This window comes from Diachasmimorpha longicaudata, chromosome 6 (assembly GCF_034640455.1).
Source record: "Diachasmimorpha longicaudata isolate KC_UGA_2023 chromosome 6, iyDiaLong2, whole genome shotgun sequence".
Taxonomy (NCBI): Eukaryota; Metazoa; Arthropoda; class Insecta; order Hymenoptera; family Braconidae; genus Diachasmimorpha; species Diachasmimorpha longicaudata.
This window is the reverse complement of record NC_087230.1, coordinates 6,100,946-6,128,226: the sequence shown is the minus strand read 5'-3', so window position 1 is coordinate 6,128,226 and position 27,281 is coordinate 6,100,946. Positions and strand designations below refer to the sequence as shown.

Here is a 27,281-nt window from a genome sequence, read left to right as displayed (position 1 = left end):
TTAACATAATGGTCCTCATTATCATTAAACACTTGTTTGTTTTTCTCCCCGTGATTTTGCCATATTTATTGTAGCTCTTCCATCTCCCTAGTAATTACATCATTTGGAAGCTAAGTATGTGAAAACTTTTTTTTACAATAATTATCACACACTTTGTTGGATAAACTGAAGTCGTTCAGCTTAAATAGGTGTTATATCAAGTGCCGAGAACATTAGTAGTTTAAATGTCAATGTTAATGACTAGAATGTTCTCCAGGAAGGGGAATGGAAAATGAAAAATTATCGAGCATATATGTGAGTGATTAAAAAAAATTTAATGACCGAGGTAAATGTTACGGGGGTAGAGTTCGCGATAGTAGGAAGGAGATCACATTGTCTGTTGGGTGTGTCGCCAATATCTTTCAGGAGAGGTGGGGCAATTCATTGCGAATCTCTATAAATTGAGCGATTCGTTGTTGAGACAAGTCATGCGGACGTTGTATTTGCAACTATCGTTGTCATCAATTGAATAAAAATCTCATCGAAAATGTTTTCTTTTGTAAGTACTCTCCGATAATAATTAAAGTCACTTGGAGTTCAAATGGACAAGTCAAAGATGTTAAAGTAATTTTGCACGATTCTTCAAGATTCTACACTTCGGCTGCCTGATTACGCTCGTCCTGAGCGAACCTCAGTGGGGATACGGTAGTCAGTATGCAAGTCATCATGGTGCTGCACCGCTGGGAGCCGACGGCCGGGTCGTGGATACTCCGGAAGTTCAGGCAGCAAAAGCTTCACATTTGGCTGCTCTTGCTGATGCCTCTGCTAGAGCTGGAAGTGCACCATCGAGTTACACTTCGAATGAATGGAATCGTGGATGGAATGGATCACCAGCTCCTTATGCTCCCGGCGCACAGTATGGAACACGCTATCAGTAGGCTCATCCATATTCCATAATCACCGAGTGCTTAAATTATTATGTGCTATTCACGTACTCATTGCTCGTCAGAAAATCGAATTTAACGTGATTGTTTATAATTTCCGGATTTATTTCATTGAGGGAGGATTTTCGTTTTATTTCAGCGGTCCCCCAGCTCCACTTGGCCCCGATGGCCGAGTAGTTGATACACCCGAGGTTGCTGCAGCCAAAGCTCATCATTTTTCCCTCTACAATGCTGCCGCCCAGTATGCACCAGCTGCTGGTGCTCCTATCAGTGGTGGTCCTCCTCACGGTCAATATGACACCGGTGCATACAATCCAGCTTGGGACGGACCAGCGCATGATGGCTCATGGAATGCGCATAATTATTGAATTGTTTCATCCATTATTCGTCATTCAAATACTTGGGTCTTGTTAATTCCTCTACCTCAAAGGAAGAACCTACTGGTGCCTCCAATCAGTGTGATCTCGATTTTATAATTTCTGATTAAGTATAAATTACATACGAAAATTTTTCTCTAGTAAATCATCGTCAAATTTAACATTTCGCGCTTCCGCATATATTTTATTCTTTTTTTTTTCATTCTTACAATTGAATAGCAACTCTGTAAATTGAGATATTATTCTGATTCTGACCAACAAATTGAAAATAAAATCAATACACTTATCTGATTATAAGAATTTGGTAGATAATTTATTATGAAGGTGCGGTGAAATAAACTCCATGGCCAGTTCACGGGTCGTCACGGTCAATCGATATTGTATTACTTCTCTGTTATTTCTACGGTGCATAATCAATTATCGATCACGGGAACACGGCAGTTACTGCATTTGACAAGGCCGCACTTATCCACTCCTATCTCTCTGTCACAAAGACTTTCTTTTATTGACAATGTCACATTTTTCACCTCTATTGCTATTACTATTATTCACTCTTATTGGCTACAGCATCAATAGATGAACCGAGAGATAGGTAACAGGAACGAAATTTATGTGCGTTAAACTCTCAGCAGTGACAATTATCGTTAATCGGTTCTGTATTGGCAAGTGCAACGGCATGTGCACGAAGATGTGCAGCTCTGGCTTCAGCAACTTCTCTCGTATCGATGACGGCACCATCCGGTGCCAATGGTGCCGATGGGCCACGATATATCGAGTTTCGACGATGAATTGCGAAGGCAACGTGTGAAGGCACTAGAACTAAGCGATTAACATCGACATTGTCCTTCCACAAAATTGCAGCTTCGCGATAGGGGCTTTCAATATTTTTTAATGCCTCAGCATGAGCAGCCAGGTGAGCGGCCTTGACCCGGGAAACCTTTAAATGACAATAGACTTAAGTGCCTATTTTTAATTTACGGGACAAAATTATTAATAATAGACAAACCTCTGTTGTATCGACGACGCGACCGTCTTCTCCCAGGGGAGCTGGCTCATCCCACGCACTCGTAAATGGTTCACTCGATGATACATCACTAGACTCTGATGTATCATCTTTATTCAATAATAAATCACTCCCGGAATCAGACGGCGGAGCTCTGATCGATGCTTGAGCAGCAACTGCATATGCAGCTAAATGTGCAGCTCTTGCGTGGGCCACTTCCGGTGTTTCGATTACTCTACCATCGTTGGAAAGTGGCGCGGGGGGTCCACGATAGCCGTAGGGTCCAATGTGTTCGATAGAAGCGGATATCGATGCAATCAGTAGTGGAAAAATCACCTGGATTCGGGGGAGTCAGGATAAATGAGAAATTAGCCGATGGAAAATCAATGTTTAGTACTTACGAAAATTGTTGTCATATTGATCTTCGATAATTGTTTGTGAAACACAGCTCGAGTGAGGAGTGCACCGATAACATCGTGTCCTCAAGCCTTTTATATCGTCCGTACGTCCTGTGGTCATCCATGGCCAACTATACCACATCTTAAGAGTGTAAAAAAAAATATAAATCATACTTCGATTTCAAACTTCTCCACTCTCTTCGTCCTCCCCCTAATAAACTTGAACTATATTATCCACTGGTCAACTAGGATTACAATTATCCTGCTATAATGATACTGGTAAAACAAACTCCGTATTATTTCTAATATCGTGTTAGAAATAAAAAAATATAAAAATGGAAAATTATCTGTCTGTAATTGTAGCGTTGAAATACGTTTGCAACGTCATAGTTGTAGGAGTTCTGCAATAATGCTCTCGGTGAGTGACCTTTTTGGATGAGAAGGCTTCAGATCATGATGCTCGAGATACTCGGGATACTCTTCCTCTCCAAACTGTTCTCCGCTGGTATGAGCCATTTCGCACTTGTGACCTATTTCGCAATGCAAATTGTGTTGGATCTCAGCACAAAGGCCCTTATTCCACAGCGTGCATATTAAACTCCTCTTCCGCTATTACTATATTTATATTTACGAATTTTATAGTCTCTACATAATTAAATGTATCGGTGAATCATGAATAATAATCACGTCTTTGAAAATTTTTCCCATCCATCATTACCTGCAACGAGTTGTGCGATTATCCTCTGTGGTTTATAGCCGACTCAATATTGTCTTTACCACCATAAATTGCAACCGCGGATTTTTCAATCCACAAACTATTTTTCGTAAGTATTTATATCTTTACTATTTCGTCAGGAATTCTTCTGTCAATGCAAAGGGAATAAGTCGGTGTACAAAAAAAATTATATTCGTAGAAAATGCAATTTATTATTGGCCTAAATTATTTACAATATTCAGATTGGTTGGAAAAAAAATAATCGAGTTTGGAAAAAAGCACTCGTATTTAGTAAGATCCTAGCAGGTGCTGCGATTGGTATCCTGAGTACGCCTGGGGTGTTGTATAGCCATAGTGTTGAGGAGCACCGTACGCTAGAGAAAAATATGAAAAAAATAAATATATTCTTCTGACAATAAAGTTCACCAATGAAAAATTAACGTAACTGTCTTTAAAAAATATTTACCGTGTTCGTCCTGAGGTCCAGCATTTTTATAAGCCCTAGCCTCGGCCTCGGCGAGTTCCGCGAGTCTGGAAGCCTTCAGTGCAGCTACCTCAGGAGTATCGATGACAGTGCCGTCCTTAGCAAGTGGGGCAGGTTGGAATGGTTGTTTGCTTGGTGCAGCATAGTGTGCGTGCTGTTGCTGAAGATAATTTGCTGCGGGGGGTGCGTAATGCTGTGGTGCCGGTCTGTAGTGTGAGACAGGGGTTGGAATTGGGGCAGGGGCAGGGTGAGAGTAGGCTTGGTGAACGGGGTAAGATGGTCCTGATGGTGCTGATGGTGCATAATGATCCTTCTGCTGTGCGGCACGCTGTGCTGCACGGCTAAATTCAGCAAAGTGTGCGGCTTTCGCGTGCTGCACTTCCGGGGTGTCAATTACATTTCCATCGGGTCCCACTGGTGCTGGCGGTTCGAATTTCGCTTGATGATATTCAGCACCATAGCCCGGATACTGAGCTTGGCAAGCAATTGCCATTGTCACAAGAATAATCTATTGAAAATAAAAAATATAAAATATAAAAAAACAATGGTCTGGCAGCGGGGAGATATCGACGAATCCATAGAAACTATCGGTGGGCGAAATTCAACAACTCACCAGACGATTCATTTTCGGTATTTAAATGAATAATATAATGCGCTGCTGGTATACCAGTACTCGCTATGTGCTTTGAATCCAAAGCCTTTGAAGACTCAATTGCGTTTGTCTTCCTGGTGAATGCTCCTACTTTTATATAGCACTGCTGTCTCCCCGCTCTTTACCATTATCTCTTCCCCCCCGAGAAACGTTCAAATACCCGCTTTTCATCAGGGCCTACATGTTATGTACACTAACAGAGCTGACTTGGGAACGGTTTGAAAATTTAATCGGTGTAGCCCGCTCTCTTTTCCGCCCATCTACCTCCTTTGTCACTGGACTCCGATACTTGCCCTTGACATTTTCATCGCATGAGAGAACTCTGTATCGGCCAATGCCCACTTATTTATATCAAGTTCATTTAATATTTTCATTATCAGTACTTTCAGATCTTTCCACGTATACTTCATTAGTCTTCGGTACGATGAGTGGAGGGCCAGTTGCATCAAGCACCTCATTCATTGAGAATTTTAATACTTGTTCATGTGAGGGAGAAGTTTTCCGAGGGATCCGCAGGAACTTTCTTGCATGGAGACAAAGGGGCTCTTTTCTGGGGCATATCATACTCCCTCTTCCCTAAGATAGTTGTCTTAATTGTTAGAAAAGTCAATTCAACAATGTTCCCAAAGATATCAAATGGAAAATAATTTCTGAAGAGAAAATGAGTGCAGAGGTCAACTCTGTTCTGATTAGTCGTCAAAGTTCTGATGAATGGATAATGACATTGTGAACAGCCCTAGCTACCGATCCATGTATTGTATTACATTACCACATCCTGGAGACCTGAGTGCACACCCGCATCAATTGGGTCGCAATCCTTTGCCGATCCGTCGTCCTTGATTAATTCGTGCCTCTACTCGCAACACAAATGCTCGAATAATGATAATAGACTTTTTGTAACTTATCGTGAAATAGGATTTATTTGGTTGTTCAGAATAATTTTTATGATTACAATCAGAACGGTGAATTTTTACAAATCGTTTGAGATGTTTTTATTAATTATGGAGTATTTTCATCCTCGATAATTCAATAGTAGTATTGTATTGATGGCGACGGCAGGTAAAGGTAGTTTGCATTGTATTTAGCATTGATGTGAGCCGCAGCATGTTCAGCTTTGGCAAGGGCAACCTCTGGTGTGTCGACAACCCTACCATCAAGGCCAATTGGTGCGCCAGACTGGGCCTTAGTGATGACTGGTAGTGGGGAAACTATCGTTGGATTAGCATACGCTGCGATAATTGGCGAACTATTCCTGAGTTTTTCATTGAGATGAGCCGCAGCATGTTCAGCTTTAGCAAGAGATACTTCAGGAGTATCAACAACACGTCCGTCAGGACCAATTGGAGCACCAGCTTCCAATTTGGCATAAGCTGCTGGTATAACATAAGCTGGTAATGATGATGGTCGGCCAAGTACAGCGCCCAAAAAGCTCAAAATAATAATCTGAAAATTTTAAACGATCAGTAATAATTGGGGAACAATCAAATTTTTGTCAAACTCACGGTAGTCTTCATAGTGATTGATGATATGAGGTACTCAAGCGCTACCGTTGATAATCAGTACTCGCTGAGAAACTGCTGCAATTCTGACAAAACCTCAGCTTTATATACATCCAAGACATACAATACTGCATCAATTTCCACTGTACTCGGCATTGAAAATTCTGCAGCCGGAGGCGATATACTCGTGATGCCCTTGATTTAATCCCAATTGAAATAGTCTGGATCGTTAAATGGCCACATCCTCTCTCCCTTAATTCATACAGATAGACAAAGGTCGTCCTTGAAATCGAAGGTGGATTTATCGGGGAAGAGGGAGAGATCAGCCCTCATTTTTTTATGTACAAAATTACTGAACAACGAGTGTCACTTAGTACGGTATCAATGAGTATCGAATGGTGCGGTCGATATTGCCTTGACTTAATCGAATTTCATATTATATTTCAAATTATAGAGGCTATTGACGGGTATAAAAGTGTATTTTCTCATTCCACAGTTCCAGAGTTTCTTGAGTACAATGAAATCACTAATTGTGATTGGTTGTTGCATCGATGTGCTGTCTATTCCATCAGCATCGCCTACTCTCATTGCCACTCCCTTGTGCTTGCGAGACTTCATGATTCAGCTGTAGGTGGACCACTTGGACCGGATGGAGGGATTGTCGACCCCGTCGATGGGGCAGTTGCCAAAATTAACTCTTGATAATTAGAAGGTGCTACAGAGGTGGAGCCTGATACTTAACTAGTCTTTTCGGGTAGAAGCTCAGCCTGGAGTATCAATTGGAACAGATACCGGGGGTCACTGACACATCGCAAGTTGCCCTTGCCAAAGTTGTTTATTCTTTCGGTGTGCACTAATTATTTTAAAAAATAAAGTAAGAATTGGAAACTTCTAGAGGGGCTCATGCATTAACAATGTTGACCTCGCAGAAATAACCAGTTTCAAGCGATGATTTTTCTGGAAGGTGGAAGTATATAAACTCCATGGATCAAGTTCGAGGGCATTCTGCTTTTCAAGAGACCCTATCGGGTGGTTCTGTCGATAAATATTGAGAATGCTGGCAAGTATTATTTTTCTCTGGTCAATACAATTGATTAATATTATTTAATTTTCAGGGATATTGTCTGTTGATCTTGCACCTGGTGTCAAGTATTTTGGCAACACCAGGAGCAGTTCTAGCAGAATATCAGGACAGCCTTGGTCAATATAGTTTTGGATACAGCAGCCCAGAATCAGCGAGATCGGAAGTTAGATCAGCAGATGGAAAGACAAGGGGTGAATTTAGTTTTGTAGATGCTGCTGGAATTATCCAGACTGCCAAATACACTGCAGACAGTGAGAATGGTTTTCGCATTGAAGCTACGTATTTGGCAGAAGCACCACATGATACACCGGATGTTGTTGCTGCACGTGAAGAGCATCTTAAGGCCATTGCAGAGGCTAAAAAAATTACCAAAATTGAAAGGTCCAAAGATGCATTAAAAAATAATGACGGGACAGTTAACAAGTTGGAAGTTTCGACAAATAATCATGAGAAGGAACAAACTCTGCATATGACGTTGAACGAGAAAAAAATAATGCCAGTAGAGGAACAAAAATTGACGCACCAAATCGATAGCAATACGAAATTACCGGAAAAGGAACACATCGAAAGATCAAAATTACATCAGGTAAAATATAAATAAAGATGTAGTGTAAATGGAATTTCATAACTGATGAAATTTTAGTTGAAGTAAGAATGATTGAGAATGCTCCCTGAAAAATAATAATAATATGCAATAATATATTAGCAAGCGTCGGGGGTGTTGAGTTTAACAGTCGAAAAAAGTAACGTAAACCTTCAAAGCCAGTCAGAAGTCCAACCAACGGGCTTCACACCTAAGACACCGCTTACTACAATCCTGCAAGGTCAGTGCAAAAGTTACTCTCAAATTTTTCCGGCGTTTCATGCAGGGTCACGTATAAGAATAATCATGTATTGCAGAAATCCCTCCAGGTAATATTTTTGCCGAAGGAAAAAATACCAGGGGAGATGCTGACGTTGCGACTACATTTGTTGGATACTCGCCGTATTCGTCGATCTACACCGAATTCCTTCATCCGTATGCTCCTTATAATGTTAAACCTGCCATTACCCAATTTTTCTGAGCCATCGCCTTTCCCATTAATCGCAAATGGTACGAAAAGAAGTTGTATTTTGATGAATACGACGAATGAAATTTCCATCTCGAATCTATGGACTTTTGTATTTGTTTTTTAAATACAATTTCTTTTTAAACTTGATGATACTTGTTCTTTTATTTTGTTTACAAAAATGAAACTAAGGTGAACAAATTTATTTTTCTCCTCTGATCCATCTCCACAATCATATAATTGTAACATATAAAATCTTACTCATGAACTGAACGTAGAATACGAACCACTTTCTGTAATAAAACAAGTTAATCTCAATAATGCTATTAAAATTCTTATTCTACATTTTCCGAAATAGTTTCTGTCTAACAACTTGAATAATTTCTACGAAATCGTGAATATTTAACTGACGATTTTCATTTCTAGTATTAATTCTCTTGTTATCTCTCTACTATCAGATGCATTTTGTAGATTTAAGTAACACAAGATTATTCATTTAATCCTTTTGTTTTTCGAGTTTATGCAATTTTTGTATCTCATTTATTTGCATTATATATAAATCTAATTATCATATGCATTTGATAATATTGATATTTTGCATAATGCGTGATATTAATTCTAGTACAGTCATAACATTTTGCGTAGATTACGCTTTGACTATAATCTACAGTCATCGACTCAAAATTTTTTTTTCTTCTTCATTATTACCAGCTCCATCGCATTCGTTGAGGGGCTGAAAATAAATAAAAATAATGAAATTCTCTTTTCCGTCACTATTCCTAATTGAAACTAATCTGCAAGATGAACCCGTAATATATTTTTGTATATTATGCACATAATATTAAGTCAACTTATGAATTTATAATCTGTACTGGGCGGTATTTTATTCTCATTTATTTCAAATACGAGTGACAAGCTGTTTTGTTTTTCAAACAGCAAACAGCAGAGAGATCTGCCTAGGAAACAATATATAAATACACTTTCATCAAAAGGAAATAATAATTCATTGCGTTTTAATTTTCCCTTCTTGTAATTAACTTCACCTTTCTAGTCATATTTTTTGTAACTAAAGTTTGAGCCGTCAAGATGTCGGCGCAAAAATCTTCAACTTTTCAATCTATCTACTAATTGTTAATATCAATTGTTGCTATGTTTTAATCAATTTAGTTAGTAATGTAAATTGACGCTATATCCCTAAGTGTGTTTAATACTCATTTCTTTTAAATTTTCCAATTGACATCTGCTCTTCAATTTCGCCAATCACGGCATAATTGTTTTATTTATGTATTTATTTATTAATTTATTTACTTATTCATTTTTAAATTTCATTAGGTGATAAACTTGATGATTCATTTATATATCATTCATAAATATGTTCGATTCACAAGCTGTCATCCGAATGGCTGCTTATGTCTCATTTTTCAGTTTTTTTTATTAGTTCAATAATGCATTAATTCTATCCTCGTAGTACAGCTCTCTTTTCAATTACACTACCAATGGGGAGCCTTTTTGTGTGGGTGTAGGTGTTTTGTTTTCGGTCATTGTTTTTGACTGTTATCGATCAAATTAAATGAATCAATAGCAATAGATATAAAAATAAAAACAATTCCACCATGCATCGCATTGCTTTTATTTAGAAAATGAACAATAAACAATAAATTGAGAAAGAACACGAACATTAGATACCATGAAATGAAAAAAAATTAATATGAGACAGGAAAACCGGTAAGTCCGTTATACATTTTAATTATTCAATGCGTTGATAATTTTTTTTTTCGCTATTTTTCACATTATAAAAATAATTATCTTCCCACGATTACAATTCTTAAATTCTGGCTGCATTATTGAAAATTTTCTAAACCTTCATCGTATATCTTAATTATCTTTTCTCATTAAAAATTGACTGTTGGAACGTTAAGACTTGGTGAATTCGGATATCATTCACGATTAATCTCGTGCATTTAATTATTTGATAAATTCAAGTGCACCCTCGCCTCTTTTATTACGGTATATATGAAGTACTAATCAAAAATTCCCATTCAATATCCGTATAAACTATATTTGCAGTCAATTAATGTATAATTTTTTTTGAATTACTACCGAGCTTTTGCATTCACTCTATATCTTTTACTCCCCATTTGTGTTTTCATTTTAATTTATATTATTCTATATTATGTGATATTATTATATTAACGAACATATGAGATTTTCAGTTATTTGTGGCCCCAAGGCGCACGCGTACACACCAAGTACTGGAAAGGCTCAGGTTTAATCCGTGAATTATTCAATGTGAATACTACAGCCGTTGGAGTAGAGGCCAGCGCTGTTGGTCGTTTCGAATGAGTTAGTCCACTGAAGAGTAAATATAGAGAAAATAATGCGAGTCGAGAAGAGAAAAAAAAAAAGGTGAAAAGCAGTAGGAGGATAGAGAAAAACATGAAACATAGAGATATAGATGCTGAGACAGAGACTGTATTAGGTACAATAATTATGTAATATTTATGAAATAAATATAGAGTAAGAGATTGAAATATTTCATAGCTATGGTTGATCAACGACTAGGGACAATGCATTACATGGCTCAGATTCAAATATTGAATCCTGTTACATCGATTAATGATTATGATATCGGATAATTATGCCACACACTTATACCCAACATACGGAGCTCGATTGTCGTATTTAATTTTATTTTTGGCTTTTGTATGTGTATTGTTTTTATCATCATTTGAAATTAAATTCCTTATGGTAAGACGTCTCAGAATACAATGACAATGAAAATCTTACAGTATAAACCATCTCTAAATGCCTTTCTTTCGTTACAAGTGATGACGTTGATCCCATATAATATGTCTTTGAATATCTAGGCACAATTCCTAATGATTCGATCATGCATTTTCACGTCTTTTCACATTTTTGCTCAATTATTATTGATGTAGTTACAAATTCTGTTAATTTTTCGGTTACACTGAATATAATGAATGGAATTTTTTCCGTATTATTGGGTTTTTATGGATATTGATAATGCCGTTAGTACAATCTATATTGTAGATGTCAAGCGGTAAATGGAGTAAAAGGATCAACTACTATTAGGAACGGAAATGCCTTTGTGTTCTTCGTCATGGAAATTACGGAATAAATCGTAGAGTTTCTGTGGTGATTCGTATGCTATTTTAACTCTTACGCTGTTTATCCAATTTTTTCCTCCATGCGACTCATCCGAATTATCTTATTTGGTCAGGTGACATTAACCGTTAAAAATTTGTTTTACTCCATTTACTCCTAGAAAATGAATAACTTGACGACATCTATGAATATGTACTATCCCCAATGTTCTTGCAACGTCAAAGCGAAATGTTAATAAGGAAAATATAGAAAAGAGTAAATCAGTGAGAAGATATTGAGACAGGTGTAATTAATACTATGGAAGAATAGAATAGAGAAAGAAATGCAGTAGTGTGGTTCTACGCGTACGCCTCGTGTGTTTGGGGTTTATAGAAAATAATAACAGAGATTTGCAGCCCCTTTATTATCATAAAACTGTACTGTACCGTTCGCAAATATTCAGAATCATATTGTTGCCTCTCATAAAGTGAAAAAATCTCCCACGAATATCCCAATTCGTCAGTGGTCCCCCCAATCACATGCCTTAGTGAGATTTGTCAATCTCTCCCAATTTGAAAATGTACAATTTTGCAATAATCAAACTAATTCAATGAGCATGTGTAATACCCGCGTCTCGCGTGTTGCAGTTCAACACTTTTGTAGCGAGAGGTACATGTGTATGTTTTATTTAAAATCTTTATATTGTTTTACTCTTTTTTTTCTCTCTCTCTTTCTCTTTCTCTTTCTATTTCCCTCTCTTCCTTTTCTATAATAATAATGTACACGCTTTTGTTTTTCAGAAGGTTCTTTTGAATTTCTCATATTTTTTTCCTCTTATTAATCTTAATAAACATACTAATAGCTTATACGTAAAACGCCCGCTCGGACAATTATTTCTCGTTTTTATTAAAAAATGACTTGTCTTGCCGGAGCTGAGCTGATTGTGATTTGCAACGCAATTCCTGGCCCAATAATTGGTTTCTTCTTTAATTTTTCATCGTAATTTTTTTTTATTATCCAATGGAAAATATCGATAGGCAAAATCCTTCAAAATATCGCTGACAGTCTTCATTAAAAATATATTTCACTCTGAGATTTACGCTCATGTATCAATGAAGAAAATGCCAACGACAAATCGAAGGAATGGTTCAGTCTATCGGGGCAAGTGAGAACAGAAGGGCAACAGGAAGAGTGAAAAAAAGGTGAGGACCGGAGACACGTTGGCAATACTTGTAAATATATATCCACATATATACATATATATATATATAGACACATATTTTCAAACGTGTCCAATCAAAGAATTGTTCGAAAAATCTAAGAGATTTGTCAGAGTCAAAGGCAAAAATTGAATGAGTGAGTGGTGCGTGGCAGCTTGAACATTTCTTTAGGGTTTTTTTCTCTAATCAATTAGTTGATAGAGAGTGATTGTCTTTAATTATACACATTTGTATATCCAGAGCTTGGAAACAGTAAATCCATTTCATTACTTTGATAGATATGGCATTCTTCACTAATTGAATTCTAAAATTCTACGATTTATTCCTCGAATTATTATTTTTTTCTTATTTTTCTTTATTTCTTAATATTATCGAAAAATGTGAGGCTTCGGGAAATATATTGTGTTGTAAATCCGCTGAAATTGCCCAAATCTATTTATATCTCATTATTTTTCTGGAAAAAAACTCTAGATGAACTATCTCGCTTTTTATCACTTTCTTTTTCATTAAAATCCAACACCGATTACAGAGACATTGATTGATTTAAAGTTAATACAATTATAGTCATTATATACGACAATTGTCTTCTTAATATATAATAATATAGATTCTCTCTTGTGTTTTTGTTTCATCTGAAACCGAAGCTGAGACTTAAAACTTGTAATGAATTACAATGCTGCGACTTCAATCCACTACTATCAGTTTATTCCCATCCTCATTGGAAAATTGAACTGAAACACAAAGTTTCTCGTTCAATTGCGTTTCAGATTTCATTTCTCCAAAGACATTAATCATCAATGTTCACGCAAAAAGTTTTTTCATCATTGGGAGGAGGAAAAATATCGAAATTTATGGATTCACTTTTTGTAAATTAGCTAATTTGCATTAGTCACTATTTGTTTTTTCATTCACGATTGAAAATAATTGAATTACGAAACACGAATGTTTAGTCATGTAAATCCCCGAATTGCCGATATGATGAGACCATCGCAATTACGAATACCGGAAGTACTTTAATCGCCATACATGAAATTTGATCAATACAACCATGTTGTTGAATTCTTTCATTTGTCATATTTATTTCCCTCGTTGGAGTTATTCCTGTGTTACTATTAATATTATGGTACCCTGACATGGAATTGGTAATCAAAGAATATTGGAGATTGATTTTACTAATTCCTTTCACTTGTTGCGGTCAGGCAAAAAGCATTTTTTTTCAATGCCTAGTGACATAGCCGACTATGTAATGTCTCTGCCAGTGTCTGTTTCAATTCTATCCATTTAACTTGGCGATTTAAATTCATTCTATGCTTTATCTCATTGTTAATAAAATAGATACGCATAATGGATGCTGCAATTCCGCACATGAAATGAATTTCCCACGCGATGTGCTATTATTTAACTGCAAGAAAATTGAAAATCATCCATTCGACAGTGGCTTCATTCTCATTTAGCGTTCTCAGACTTAATCAAGTTGATCTCCTATGTGTTATACTCAGTCAGGCCTCTCAATTATAGTCTCAAGTGGATATTTTTTCACTGAATCTGACAGGTAGATCGATAGAATGTCAACATCATAATTGTGAGAGAGAAAAAAAGGAAAACGTTTTGTTATCTTTTCTCGTTTTGGCCCTTGAAGGTCCAGCTCACGTCGATCCTCTCAAATTCAGGTTTTTTCTTTTACATGGCATTGAAATCAAATTCAGTGGGCAAATTGGGTAATTTTGTATTATCCTTGCCATGAATACATGAATAATGAAATTGACTAAGTTGTTTACTGCTCTGTTACACGAATCTTTCCCTATTCATTACCTACAACTCACTGAAATAGATGAACAATTGGTTAGTTTCATAATATTGTCCTTAATGGGAGACGTATTTCAAGTAAAGAAATACAAATGAAAAAAAAAACATTAGTGGGAGATATAGGCAAAAATAAAAAGATAAAACTTTAAAAAATCAGAATCATAATTTTTATCTTTTAATTTTTTGTTGTATAAGGAAGCACCGAAAATAGTAGTTACGGCAATAATCATAAAATAATTGATTATATAATAATAATATTAATAATAATAATAAAATGCAGGAATAAAAAATTATCACCGATTTCGGGATACATAAATTCAGCTATTAATAATTGAGAACAAAAATTCAACGTACACAGATAAAGTTGGAAAAGATTATCGATAATATACCGCTGGAAGTAATAATACTAGAAATAGATGCATTTTCGTGAGTGTGCGTGTGTGAATACTCGCTTTGTCCTCATTACTAATTCAGCTCCAAATTTCATTACCTCTACATCTCTTCCTCTTCATTTCATATGAGTGCTTAATAAACGGCTCAAGTTCGTCTCATTTAATGCTACACTTTTAAGGAATATTACTTTATAACTACGTTTCGCTTTCATATTTTCAATTAATTGGAGATTCTAAACACACAGATCATGAATTCAAAGACTGGCCCCTTCGCTCATGCCGGCTACTGTAAGATGCATTATCATATTTCTTTTTATCCTCTCAGCTATCGTGATTTTTGGTCGATACACAAATATATAATGTCCAACATTAGGAAATTCATTACCAAGGCATTTCCATGTTATCTCTTGTTATTTCTCAATCGAATTATAAGCCTAGTTTGGCACATAAACCACTACTTGTGCCGGCACTCGCTTATGATAGTATTCTGTTTCAATAAATTTTTCTTCATGATGTACGTTTTTTTTCAAAATCATGCACGCAAATAATCGCGCTCACACTTCATTTACACTGGATTCACGCTGTTGTATCCCGTAATTACAGTACCATTGAAATGTTAATTGACTCCAACAGAACGTCATGTCTATTAGACGAAATGTAGCTATGTATATTTGTATATATAGTTCCTCTTATTTGTGTTTTTGTTAACTTTATTTCTTTTTCTTCGTCAATGAGTTGACCCAAACTCTCGTCGATTGTCGCAAAAAAAGACTTGCATGTTCTCTCTCATTCTATCTTTTTTTAATTTTTTATTATTTTTTTGTCTCTAAATTTATAGGTTTACTCCTGGCTATCAGAGTCCACATCTAAGCCTTGTCGAATAACGTCGAAGGTTGTTCATTATTCTACAATGTTACTAATCGCACCATTTTGTAATTTGTTTATTTTGTTAAAGAATGTGTAGCTAGGCCAGTTTATGAGAATAAATAATAAGTAGCTAGATTTGCAGCGCTGTTTTATGAGTTTTCCCTCCTACCAGGTATAATGATTGCTGTTCTTATCGAAATGGCATTGGACATTTTGTGATCAAAATATAAGTATTCGTCAAAATAATCACATTTACTTGTGTTTTTTCTCTTTTCTTTAAATATTTTTCTCGCTTTCTCACTCCTTAAACGTGCATCATCCCTGATCAATGTTACATACTCAACTAATTGTAAAATTGGGAAGGGTATTTGGAATAATTATTTATCGCTAACTATATATCATGTGAAATTAAAGGATTATGATTGTGTGTTCAGCTGATGGTGGAAGACAATTTTTTCATTATATCCTCACGGCCATGTTTGGTATATTTAAACAGTTTATCCCTCAACCCACAATTATTCCTTTATATTCTTTTTGTCTTTTCTTTTTTTGATAAATAAGAACTCGAACTCTGTTCCATTCATATATCCGACGAATTTGAAAATTCAAACGCGACGATATGTTTTCGGTCACTCCTTAAAAATGTAATGATAAAAAAAGTAAAGTGTAAATATAAAACTCTTAAAAACTGGCAATGCACAAAGACAAGAAAAAGGGTTGGGAAGAACGATACAACGGCGATCGTGATAAAAGAGAAGGGCAGAAGCTACGGTAATTTTAAAGTGCAGACCGTATATATCTACTTACATAAGAATATTCACAGAAAATATTCTTAAAAATCACCTACAACTAAAAGAGAGAAAGAAGCACAGGACGAAGAATCAAATTTGAGGGACTCATTTGTACAATTTGTGCCAAATTTTATGCATTAAAAGAATATCGACACGATTGTCTTGCATTTTTTTTTTGTTTTGCCTTTTCTTATTAATTTGATGTCTCCTTAAAGATTTGGTTATCAATGATCGACCAGGAGAACATTAGATTATCCATTAATCCTTGAATAGCAGTTGAAAGAGATGAATAAATTGGATTCAAATGGGTAAATGTTCTTTTTTCTTCAGCACCTCCAAAAAATTTTAAGGGTCCCGTTTAAGAATTGGCTTTAGATCATTCTTATCATTAATCATTTCCACTTCGCGTTTACATCTAAACTATAGCAAAGTGAAAATGATATTTTTTTTATATTGAGATGCGATTGAATTCTCTTTTCATCAGTTTGCTCATCGTCAATATTACTTAATATTAAAAATTCTTAATAATAATTATGATGATGATAATAATAATGATAATAATTATTATTAATAATAATCACCAGCAACTGCATTTAGGGCGCTATAGCAACCTTGTGATAAATCCTAGAAGAATACGCGTAGTCGTTTTAATCATCGAAATGTTAACCCTCTACAAGAATTAATCCATATTTCTGTCAACTCTGCATCTTGCAAACTGTTTTTGTTTTTTTATTTTTTGTTTTTTTTTGTTGTTTTTTTTTCATGACTTTTTTTCAATATTCTTTCTGCCTAGTAGTGATTTTTCCTTTGCCATGTGAAGCTTTCAAACGTCGAAAGCCAAATAAATTGGATACGTAGAGTTGACGAATGCAGAAATAATTTTTAACATCGGAATGTGACAAAACAGCGACGGATAGGATGAAAATAACTTTTTTTTTGCTGAACCATGTTCCATAGACACGGCTTTCGACGGCCACAAGGCTTCAGTTACAATGTTAAAAATATTGATGAATCAATACATAATTATATGCTTAATCTGTAGGACAATCAGTCGTATAGGGCACTGGAATACCAGTAGTGGACAAGGGTGAACGGCTGAAACCACTGTGACTCAAAGGGTTGATGATGACTTGACTTATCTTGTTAGATGTTGCTCTTCGAGAAGGATACACGTAGATGATTTGACTCGCTCAATTGATAATTGTGCATTTTCTGTAATTTAATAGAGGCATTATTTTTATATGCATCCTAATTATCCAAAAAATAATAATATTGATAATAATAATTGGAAACGTACAATTAACGCTGTAACAGCTTCGTCCATGTTTGGCATTTGGATGAGTGCCATTTTTCTGTCTTTCGGGAAGAATTTAAATGCCTTCACTGTAAATCCATTCTGGGTAAATGCATCTTTGATCTCCTCCTCAGTGACCGTTGCTCTATCATTGAAATATCAGAATAATAAATACTTGGATCGACATTGAACTGTTATAAAATTAATAAGCAATAACAGTTACTCACGGAATGTTGGATAAATGCAAAGTACCACTTGGTGGATATATATTTTGATAATTCTTCGAGCCAGGCTTCTTGAATCGGTGAAGAGGACTGTTTGTGTAGTCTTTGGTAAGACCTGCATCAGGTTGACCCTCTTTCGGTAGCTGAACAGTTTGATGCTTGCTGATCATAACCCGGATTTGTTTTCCAAACACTCGAAGCTTATCCATGTGAGTCATAGCTGATATGAAAGTTTAAAAAATCTCATATAGATTGAACATATACCAGAGAGCAGATATTGAAAAATCCACAGTTACTTGTGCAATTAGTAGCTTACCTAAATGCGCCTGCTGGGGTTCGGCCATTTGGATGAGGGCAGAGTCTTTTTTGTTATACAGAATCTTCACACGTTGTACATCGCCATACACGCCTAAATTGATAACATGCAAATATTTTTATAAAACATCGATCGTTGCTCGTTCAAAGAAATAAAATTAATGACAGTTGGGATGATAAGTTTATTGAGAAATATGAATAACCAAAACAAACGAGGGGAAAAAAAGTTTATTGGGTACGACTGGAGCGAGATTTAGATCATGCGTGACTGTTTATCATGTTCTATAATTTTATATAAACATAAGGACTTCAACAAGCATGAATGAATCGAATAATAGTAATATGGGTATGAACTCCTAGGAAATCACAAAGTATTATGAAAGCAAAAGCTTATGTCAACATGAAGGTCACTAGAACGTATATTAATTGATGAATCACCGATGAGATGAAATAATGTTTGTAAGGACGGAAAAAAGGGAATGTAATTATAGTATTCCTAGTACTGATAACTGATGACCATAGGTAGCTGTAGAAGTGATGTTTGCATTTATTTTGGTTTGTTTATTCCGATAAACAGTTGAAGAAGGCAGTGGTCAATAGTAAGAGTTTAAAATTAATTTAATGATTAAGCATATAAAACAATTAAAATGATTATTAGACAATGAATAGGAACAATGTGGATTTGAAACTAAAATAACTGAAGAACAGACGAGAGAAAAAAAATAATAATGAACAAGAGAATAGCATAACTGGATGTATTAAAAGCCTCTGGTAGAATACGAGAAACCAGTTATGAATTTAATAATCTTCAAAGCCTCGAGACTCGCCTTTGCGGCTCATATGACCATGATTTATTGTTAAAAAATTGACATAATAAAAATTAATTGACTTTCAGTTGAAACGTTAAAATGGCTAATGATCTATTTTATTTTAATTATTTTTCCAATTGCAACTGGAATATTTTAGCAGAATCAGTAGTAAATGAAAAGTGAATTGTCTAATTACTTTCAGTATAATAATTAATAATGTAATATAATTAATAATATAATTGTGGAGACGTACCAAACAGGGTAAAGAGAGCGTCAGGCGTGACCATCTACACAGAGAACAGACAGAGTCCAGTCAGTAATGTAAATAGTGTAAAAATAGTGTAAACAAGAGCGCACAAGTTTCTCGAGTGAATTAAAAAAATGGAAAAAAAAACAACATAAATGTTATTGATTTATCAAATGGTGAACTGATAGCAATGAAGATAGAATGCCAGAAAAGTACAGGAAATTAATTATTAATGAAAACTGGTAAAAAAAATGGGAAATAAAATGACAAAGCAAAATCATTGAAACAATCGTGAAGCTTGTGCGCACGATACGAACGAATGAATAGTAAGTAAACACACAGTTATAGTAATAGTAGTGACAGATTGCAGCTGCGAAATGCTTTTCAATAATAATTGGCTATGGTTGCCATTGGTACCCGGTGGCTATTATATAAAAAAAATTTTTTTCTCTTTTAAAATGTATCAATACCACAAATGTTACTCCAACTTCTGTTTATTAATTGAAAATGTTACTCACATTTGAATATTTAATTGTGGTTTTCACCGAGCACCATGACATATTGATAGTATGGGGATAGTGAACATTATCGGTGAACAAAAAGGGAAGAGGAGAGGAAAAGATATAGGCTCAGTGGAAAAAAAAATTATAACAGAGTGAAAAAATGAAAAAAAAAAAAAAACGAAAACCGTATTACATGTACAATATTCAGTAACGGAGAGAAGAAATGAATATAATACAAATACCAATTAGTTGAATATACTTCCAGTGTACTAAAATTATAGGCGATTTCGGTAAACCTCAGGAATTATGTAAATTCAAGTAATAATTCGTGAATTACAAAAATAAATTTCAGAATTTTTGAAGTATTTCGACAAGGAATTGCGTGATGAATTTCGCCTATTCTAGCCATCTTTAATTATTGCATGACATGGAGCTTACAGGGCGAGGAAGAAAATAGGAAAATTAGCTTCACAATTTTTCATATTTAAATGAAGGAAAAAATAATAAACAGTATATAAATGAAGAAATAACTAAATGAAAATGCGGTATTTCTTAAGTATTCGTGTAAAGGAATTCTCGTTTTTGACCAAGCGGCACATTTAATGGGGAGTTTTTAATTGAATACAACAATTTTTTTTTTTGAAAATTGTACAGTCGGAGAAACACAACGAGGAGGGGAATTGATAGAGTAGGAGATCGGCGTAGAAATTCTAGGAGGAATTTATTATTTACTTACCTCTTCATTCAAATTGGTGACCAATAGCACAGCTGAAATTTGAGGGCTACCAGGAACCCTGACTCCAAGTGAACCCGCACCCAGGCTAAATCCACCAAGTCCAGCGATACCGCCGCCTGCTGCCACACCATTTCCATAAGGTCCACCAAGAGGCGATGGTAATCCATGCATCGCAGCAAATGGAGATGCAAGTACACTTGGCCCTCCTGTAAGGGAATCTACTTCAAGCAATTCATGAGATTACATTATTCAGACACTTCTCCCACGTCTTTGACAAGTGGAAATTGGGTTTATGAGTTAATATGTAACATTCAATACTGACCAGGTAAACGTGCTCTCGGCTGTGAGCCCGCTGCACCAAGTAGCAATTGGGGGAGAAGTTCACCACCGAGTGCCAGCGATGCTGCATCCAAATTAGGATCACCAGTAGGAAGAGTTGGATTTGTATAATCACGTGATTTATCATTGTTGTATTTGACATTGAGACTCTGCATCTTGCTGAAGTCTATGCGAAGGGTACAGCAGGAATTGTAAATGTTCTGTCCATCGAGTGACTGAAAAATTTTCATATTGTTTATTGCAATTTTGCGTTCTCAATTACAAACGTCTGTTTATAGCAATTAATTGACTACTGCTATTTGCAACATCAGCTGACAGATCAAGTGACACTACAATTATGTATCCCTGGTGACTAGTCAGTGGTATGCGTGTATACAACGATATTTGATTTTCATTAATAACCCAGTAACATGCCCACCGCACAATACTGGAAACTGTGCACTCTCTGAGCTGTAGGCACTTGCTTTAAACATGGACTGCCTTTGTTTGACTTGGGTTACTCGGCGTTTCTATATACTCTGAATGCTGAGCATATGTGTTATAACGTTCCACACCCGGTATACCTCACTAACTGTGTTGTATAGTGGTTGAAAATAGACGAGTCCATATACAATCCCAGTGTGCATATTTGTACGTGCTAATGAATTTCGTACATAATTACGTGCGTTACTGATAAATTTTCGAACAGGCCACGCAGTTTCGGTATCATACTGGTTTCACTTGCACTACAATATTGCAGATTCTATTGCTCTCCCTCTCTGTTTCTCTTGTTTCTCTATACCGTTGTTTATTTTTGGTTTTTAAAAAATTGAAGACACGTTAACCATTAATCCGCGAAAATTAATGCTGTTACACGGGGGTTTTCGAATTTTATGCATCAAAAATTTTTCATCCATTTGGTAAACATTGGTTGTTAAAATAAAAAGAACGTGAATTTATGTGCGATAGGTAGAAATCAAAATTCTGTAATGTTTCGTCAATATGTTCAGTATTTTTTTTATCAAATGTGCAATGCGTTGTTGAAAATTCCGGAAGGATTTTGCATGAATTGAACAACTTGAAATGCTATGATATTTAATTTACATTGTGCAATGCATGCAGGGACGTTGAGAATACAGCGGGGTCTGGAAGAATATTCCCAGGTGGTTATCCCACCCAAAGGATTCGGCAGGTGAATCGTACGTGTGCATGCCGGAAATTTAAGGAGGCAGTGTATATTTACAAGAGCAGGAGAAAAAATAAATTGTTATACGTACCAATTTAGCAGTCTGCGCAGACATTGTGTCCGAATACTGTATGAGTGCTTGAAACGTACCTGAAAAACATTTTTTAATGAATGAAAAATATCACGCGTTGAGATACATCTAAAAGCTTTGAACTCATGGTGAAGGATTAGGCCTTGTACATAGTTGAAAATAGATGAGATACGTCAAACTTTTTTTCCAAGTCGCAAGAGAGAAAGAAAAAAACCGAAATTGAATAAACTCGACGAATAGCACCAGTGACTGTCTCCATAATTTATGAGATTTTTATTGTAATAGTAAGAAAGGTAAACGTTAGTCATACGATGCTGGAGTTGAAGGAGTGAAGAAGAAAAAAGAACAAAAAAGGAAGCAAGTATAGAGAAAGAAAGAGAGGGGGGGAAAAAAAGGTATGAGTGCATACACATCCAAGAGTACGGCTTTCGTTTGCACGATGGAAAATTGAATTTTCGAAAGGCGACGACGGGACCACTACTACGCCAGTGAATGTAGCAAAAGAGATGCAGGCTCAGGGAAGAAAGGCCACCTATGTATTACTCTAGGAGTATATGATGGTATATATGGAGACAGCCCTTCAGGGGCTTTCGCTATACTTGGGACGCAATATCGAAAGAACTTTAACGGGTGCGAAAGCTCAACCCAGAATATCTCTAACACAACATATACGTATGAACTACCTATTTTCACTTGAAACAATGTATACTCTGATACTTACTATTTTTCGTGAATGTTACTATTTTCAAGACTTTTCCAAAGCGAGTAAATATCTGAAAAAAAAAAAATTTTTTAATCATTAATCGAGGTACTTTTACATCAATATGATTGAAGAACATTCATAAATTTCATATTCCTGTCAGATTTTTGGAATGAGTTGGGGCTCCAACGAATGAAAAAATAGCCCGTGGTCAAATCGATCACAAGTGCATTGGTTTATGTGTAATGAGAACACGTAACTTGCCGCCCGGATCAGCTGAATCGAGAGGGGGGCGGGGGGGGGGTCACATATATGAATGCAGAATTCAAGTAGTCATTGCATTCTCTCTATATCATTGAAGACAACTCCCAGCATGCGTTTTCATCTCACTCAATGAGAGACATGAAATACAAGGATGAAAAGGGGTGCGCATGGTTACGCGTATATATCAACCCTTTGCGCTCCGTAGCGTGCGAAATTAATAAACATATTGCTTATCACGAATGGTCTACCTGCTAACTAAGCGGCCGACAATGAACTCATTGCAGCAGTTGTATATATATTCAGTGTAGGTTCGGTACCAGAGCCAATGTATAAATATTTACTGTAACGTTTGTTCGTCAAATATTATTCAATCTACATATGAGCCCGACAATCCCATCCATTATAGTAATTAATGATTTTCTTTTATTATTACAACGAATATGCAACGATATTTTAGGATTTGGACGAGTATGCGGAAGGGAATTTTTTCCCCCTGCATTGGCGTATGTTTTTAATTGACTCACAGTAAATAAGTCACGTTCATTAACGATATTGCCTGGTTATGATCGCAAATGTGTTTTCCTCTTCTTGACATGCACCATATAGAATATTTGTAATTAAACATGGTTTAATCTGAATACTTTTTCTGGCCATTTCGTTCTAATCGATCACATTGGCTCGAATTAGCAGGGCTATATTAATAACAATAAAGGTCCTAGGGACGATTGGGTAGATGGAAAAAATAGGGTCAAGGGGAAAAATGCAAGAAAGATAATTGGTCAGACATCGATAGGTATTCAAATTATTTGCATTGTCATAATCCACAATGACACTTGTAATTTGCTCGAAAAATCTTGGAAATATCTTGGGAAATAGTGATAAAATTGGTTTGCCTCTAAAAATGGAGTAACCGCAGTATTTCCTTTTCTTTTTTATCACTTTTTCCTCTTTCGGACGCCTATCCTGTGGATAGAAATCCCGTGGGAAATCAACTTGCCGCGGAAAAACGCTCACAAACGTGTTTCAGGATTCAGACTATCGCGTGATACTGGCCTGTTGTGAATAGAAAGAGATAGATAGTTGTCTGACAGTAACATCTACAAAATAAAAATTTAGATTTCCACTGGAAATTGTAAAATAGAGAAAAACTTGTCCAATGAGACACTGAATTTTTGCCCTCTCTAGCGCTGTCATTCGTGGTCCAGACCCATAAGATATGTCTAATATTTTATTTTTCTACCTCCCCAGGTTTTATCGTGTCATTGTTTCCACTTGGCTCGTGTCCCATTGGCGTTTGTTTCCCCCGCTTCGATCCAGCTACATGAGAGGAAAGGAAATGGGCAACAGGGCTACAAAATCCCATTGAGAAAAAAAAGAAGGCCGTGATGTGCGCTTGAGAATTTTTCACTCGAGACCCTGCCGCCTCCTTTCCGCCCTCTGCCCTTTTTTCATTCTTTTTTTTTTCACCCATTTCTTTTCTGCCGGTCTCTCAAATCGCAAGAAAAGCCAACGGCACGCGAGCAATCTTGCCGTCGACCCGATAGCTTCCGCCCGTCCTCGGCCCACCATAATATTCTCCTTCCATCGTCTCAACATCCCTTCCCTTGATATTTTCATCGATCCGATCCTCCTTTTTATTGCCCTTTCCTCATCAATTCATTTCACTCAAACGGATATTAATTACCCTATTCATTTATATTTGATACCAGAAATGTGAATTATTTAGCAAATGCTAACACTCACGAGACTCACAGGGCAAAATGAGTTTTCAAAACCTTCACAAAAAATCTGTCACCATTAAATTAACCGCTTTGTCTCCATATAGGTGAAGATTTTTTTTTTCCGCCCCCAATTTTTTGGAAGATCGCGAAAGCGGATTATCGGGGCCAGAGGTTGAACATTTGTGTTCGCCTTCTCGGCACACTGTACAAGGAGGGATAAGAAAAGCTTCTCCCTGAAGCTTGTATTGGAAATTGAATTCTATATGTGTATCGGTTGGCTTACGACGATTCGTCTACTATCCAGACATGTGTGAGCAGGGGGAGAGGGGGCGAAAAGCAAGGGCAGTTGGAAAATCGACGCCAGGGATTACGTATCACCACGATATGGTATATGGTTTGCACCGGGTCTAGTATACGTGCGCGCGGCTTGTTACACGTCAATGTCGTTTCGTTATTGATTACCACCGCAACAGTTATTAATTTGCCGTGGTGTTGAATTATATCGATATATGAGTTTCTGTCGTTCATCCCTCGTAATGCAAAGAAAATATTAGACATCATATGAAACTGACGCAAATACTGTATTTGTGACATAAGGCGATGGCCCTATTTATCATCGAAGATTGAGGTGAATCGTATTATTATAGCCCTCAAATAAAACTGATCAATAATTATGGAATTGTTGATGCATTGGATTAATATAATTATTTGATAGATAACTTTTCACAAGTGGAAATGGTGATGTGAGGGGTGAAATCATCAGGCAAAAGGCAAGTTACTCCCCCACCTCCCAACCCTCTAAAAGTGACGAGAATCTGTTGAGTCCCAGGTGGTATTCCATAGACACATCTACACTAGGGAGCATTTATATACCCATTCAACTGTATATAAACCGAAAACTTGATGCCACTTGTAACTTTTGCCTGAACGTTGAAAAGTCAAAGTTTTCAGTCAGACGAAAGTTTCTAGGGTGAAGTGCAGAGAAAACAAATTTTTCTACATTTTAAAGACAAACAATTCAACTTTATTTTTCCACCTTGTTCTTTATTTTTCTTCGTTTGAGCATTATGGAAGCCTTTCGGCCCTCCCTCCTCTGTTTTTACCCATTCGTTGATGTGTATTCGTTATCAAAAGTTTCTTCGTCGAGTGGTAAATTGAATATTAGAACGATGATTTTGTTCTTTTACCGGAAAGTCTTCTCCTTAAGTGTTTTCCCGCAATATTTTTCTTTTCGTTCCCTTTCGGAGGGCTCTCGGATCGCGACAGGACGCGAAAGGATCATAAAGTTGGATATCGGTGAATCGGAAAAACAAGAAATAGAAAAATGAACGAAAAAAATGGAGGGGAAAATTGAGAATGAAAAAAAAAGAGGGGAAAAAATCCAGAAAACGTCGATATAAATTAAGCCCGGGACAAATCCAGTAGGGAAAAACCACAGCTGGAGCTTTCACGTACGGAGGACAAACAAAATAATGGCGGGACAAAAAAAAAAGATTGGATGAATGATGGCGAGATAAAAAGATCGGTTAGAAAATTGTGTAAAAGCTTTTCATAGTAGTTCCGATGAATTGTTGTTTTCTCGAGGATTGTTCTGTAAGCGTCAAGTAAAGCTCCTTGGTTATTTAACTCAAGCAGCGTAGAGAAAGTTATTTCCGAGTCTCTGAAGGCTAGATACCCAGCGGCAAGTGTGCTTATCAAACCCAAGCTGCCCCATTTGCCGGGGGGTGGAACTACAGTCTAGAATGCAGGACTAATTTAAGTGGGATTAGAAATTGCCGTCTATATTAGTAGAAGGAAGGCATGTGTTCGTTGCTGTAACATATGATAATAGTTAGTTTCAGTTCAAGTAGTACAACTACGAAAATGGTCAGACGGCGGATACTACAGATGATATTGTAGAAGTGACGATCACGATATTTAATAAAGAACAGAAAAGTTGAATAGATCGAGGGAGAAGCAAAGCTTTTTTAATATCCTTTCGGCCTATTCACTATTGTCAGGTGCAAAGGTAAAAGGAACGCGGGGGTGATGAGTGACTGAAAATACAACTAGGTCGTTTTCTACATAGAAACCTTTTTACGTCTTTGGTTAAGCCCTGCTCAGCCCTTAGCTGAGATTAAAGATGTTCCGGAAAAGTACGCTTTTAACGTTATATCGTACGATTATCGAGGGAATAAAAATACACAGTCAATGGATAAGTTATTAAACAGCGTTAATATAATTCACCGTGTTTTGGGGTCTCGGTATGGGTTGATATAAACTCTGGGTCGCATATTTGCAACGAGAGAAAACGCCAGAGTTGGGAGAAAAAGAGAAATAGTAGGTTTTGAAACGTTTAAAAATGCATGGACCACTCAACTCGAACCGGAAGCACTCCCGTTATCCCTTCTCCCACATTGTGGAGGCCCTGCATCATTCCCCAAAGGGGATCTCGAGGCTTTCGTTCGACGTCCCTAATGACGCAACCACGTGGTAGAGCTACTTATCCCTCCCTTGTTGTTACTCTTT

The 27,281-nt window shown here is 36.4% G+C and overlaps 4 protein-coding genes across 9 annotated transcripts in view; 2 read left to right on the top strand and 2 right to left on the bottom strand.

The window, feature by feature from the left end:
• LOC135163449 (pupal cuticle protein-like) lies at positions 1–1,600 on the top strand. 2 transcript variants are annotated; one of them, XM_064122901.1, is made up of 3 exons: positions 1–538; positions 627–895; positions 1,063–1,600. In XM_064122901.1, exons 1-3 carry the CDS (start codon positions 527–529, stop codon positions 1,289–1,291), a joined length of 510 nt encoding a protein of 169 aa, XP_063978971.1. In that variant the 5' UTR covers positions 1–526; the 3' UTR covers positions 1,292–1,600. The 2 variants fall into 2 exon arrangements, with proteins under 2 accessions (XP_063978971.1, XP_063978970.1); XM_064122900.1 differs by having other exon boundaries at positions 28–538; positions 627–913.
• LOC135163448 (uncharacterized) lies at positions 627–2,816 on the bottom strand. Its single transcript, XM_064122899.1, has 3 exons — positions 2,705–2,816; positions 2,307–2,639; positions 627–2,237 (listed from the first exon to the last, which is right to left on the bottom strand). The coding sequence occupies exons 1-3, from the start codon at positions 2,717–2,719 to the stop codon at positions 1,926–1,928; spliced, it is 660 nt and encodes a 219-aa protein (XP_063978969.1). The 5' UTR covers positions 2,720–2,816; the 3' UTR covers positions 627–1,925.
• A 4,289-nt stretch (positions 2,817–7,105) lies between these two features.
• LOC135163958 (uncharacterized) lies at positions 7,106–8,483 on the top strand. The gene is made up of 4 exons (XM_064123864.1): positions 7,106–7,111; positions 7,167–7,721; positions 7,842–7,959; positions 8,036–8,483. Exons 1-4 carry the CDS (start codon positions 7,106–7,108, stop codon positions 8,197–8,199), a joined length of 843 nt encoding a protein of 280 aa, XP_063979934.1. The 3' UTR covers positions 8,200–8,483.
• Positions 8,484–14,459: 5,976 nt separating this feature from the next.
• Positions 14,460–27,281, bottom strand: part of LOC135163441 (polypyrimidine tract-binding protein 2) — a 73,530-nt gene continuing 60,708 nt past the window's right edge. For 4 of the 5 annotated variants that reach the window (XM_064122888.1, XM_064122886.1, XM_064122890.1 and 1 more), the window contains 9 exons: positions 22,810–22,861; positions 22,089–22,147; positions 20,816–21,047; positions 20,494–20,711; positions 19,261–19,294; positions 18,200–18,292; positions 17,887–18,103; positions 17,663–17,804; positions 14,460–17,577 (listed from right to left, as the gene is read on the bottom strand). In XM_064122888.1, coding sequence (XP_063978958.1) covers positions 17,509–17,577; positions 17,663–17,804; positions 17,887–18,103; positions 18,200–18,292; positions 19,261–19,294; positions 20,494–20,711; positions 20,816–21,047; positions 22,089–22,147; positions 22,810–22,861 — 1,116 coding nt within the window. In that variant the 3' untranslated portion in view covers positions 14,460–17,508. The remainder of the gene's footprint in view (positions 17,578–17,662; positions 17,805–17,886; positions 18,104–18,199; positions 18,293–19,260; positions 19,295–20,493; positions 20,712–20,815; positions 21,048–22,088; positions 22,148–22,809; positions 22,862–27,281) is intronic. The other variant, XM_064122887.1, reaches the window with a different exon arrangement.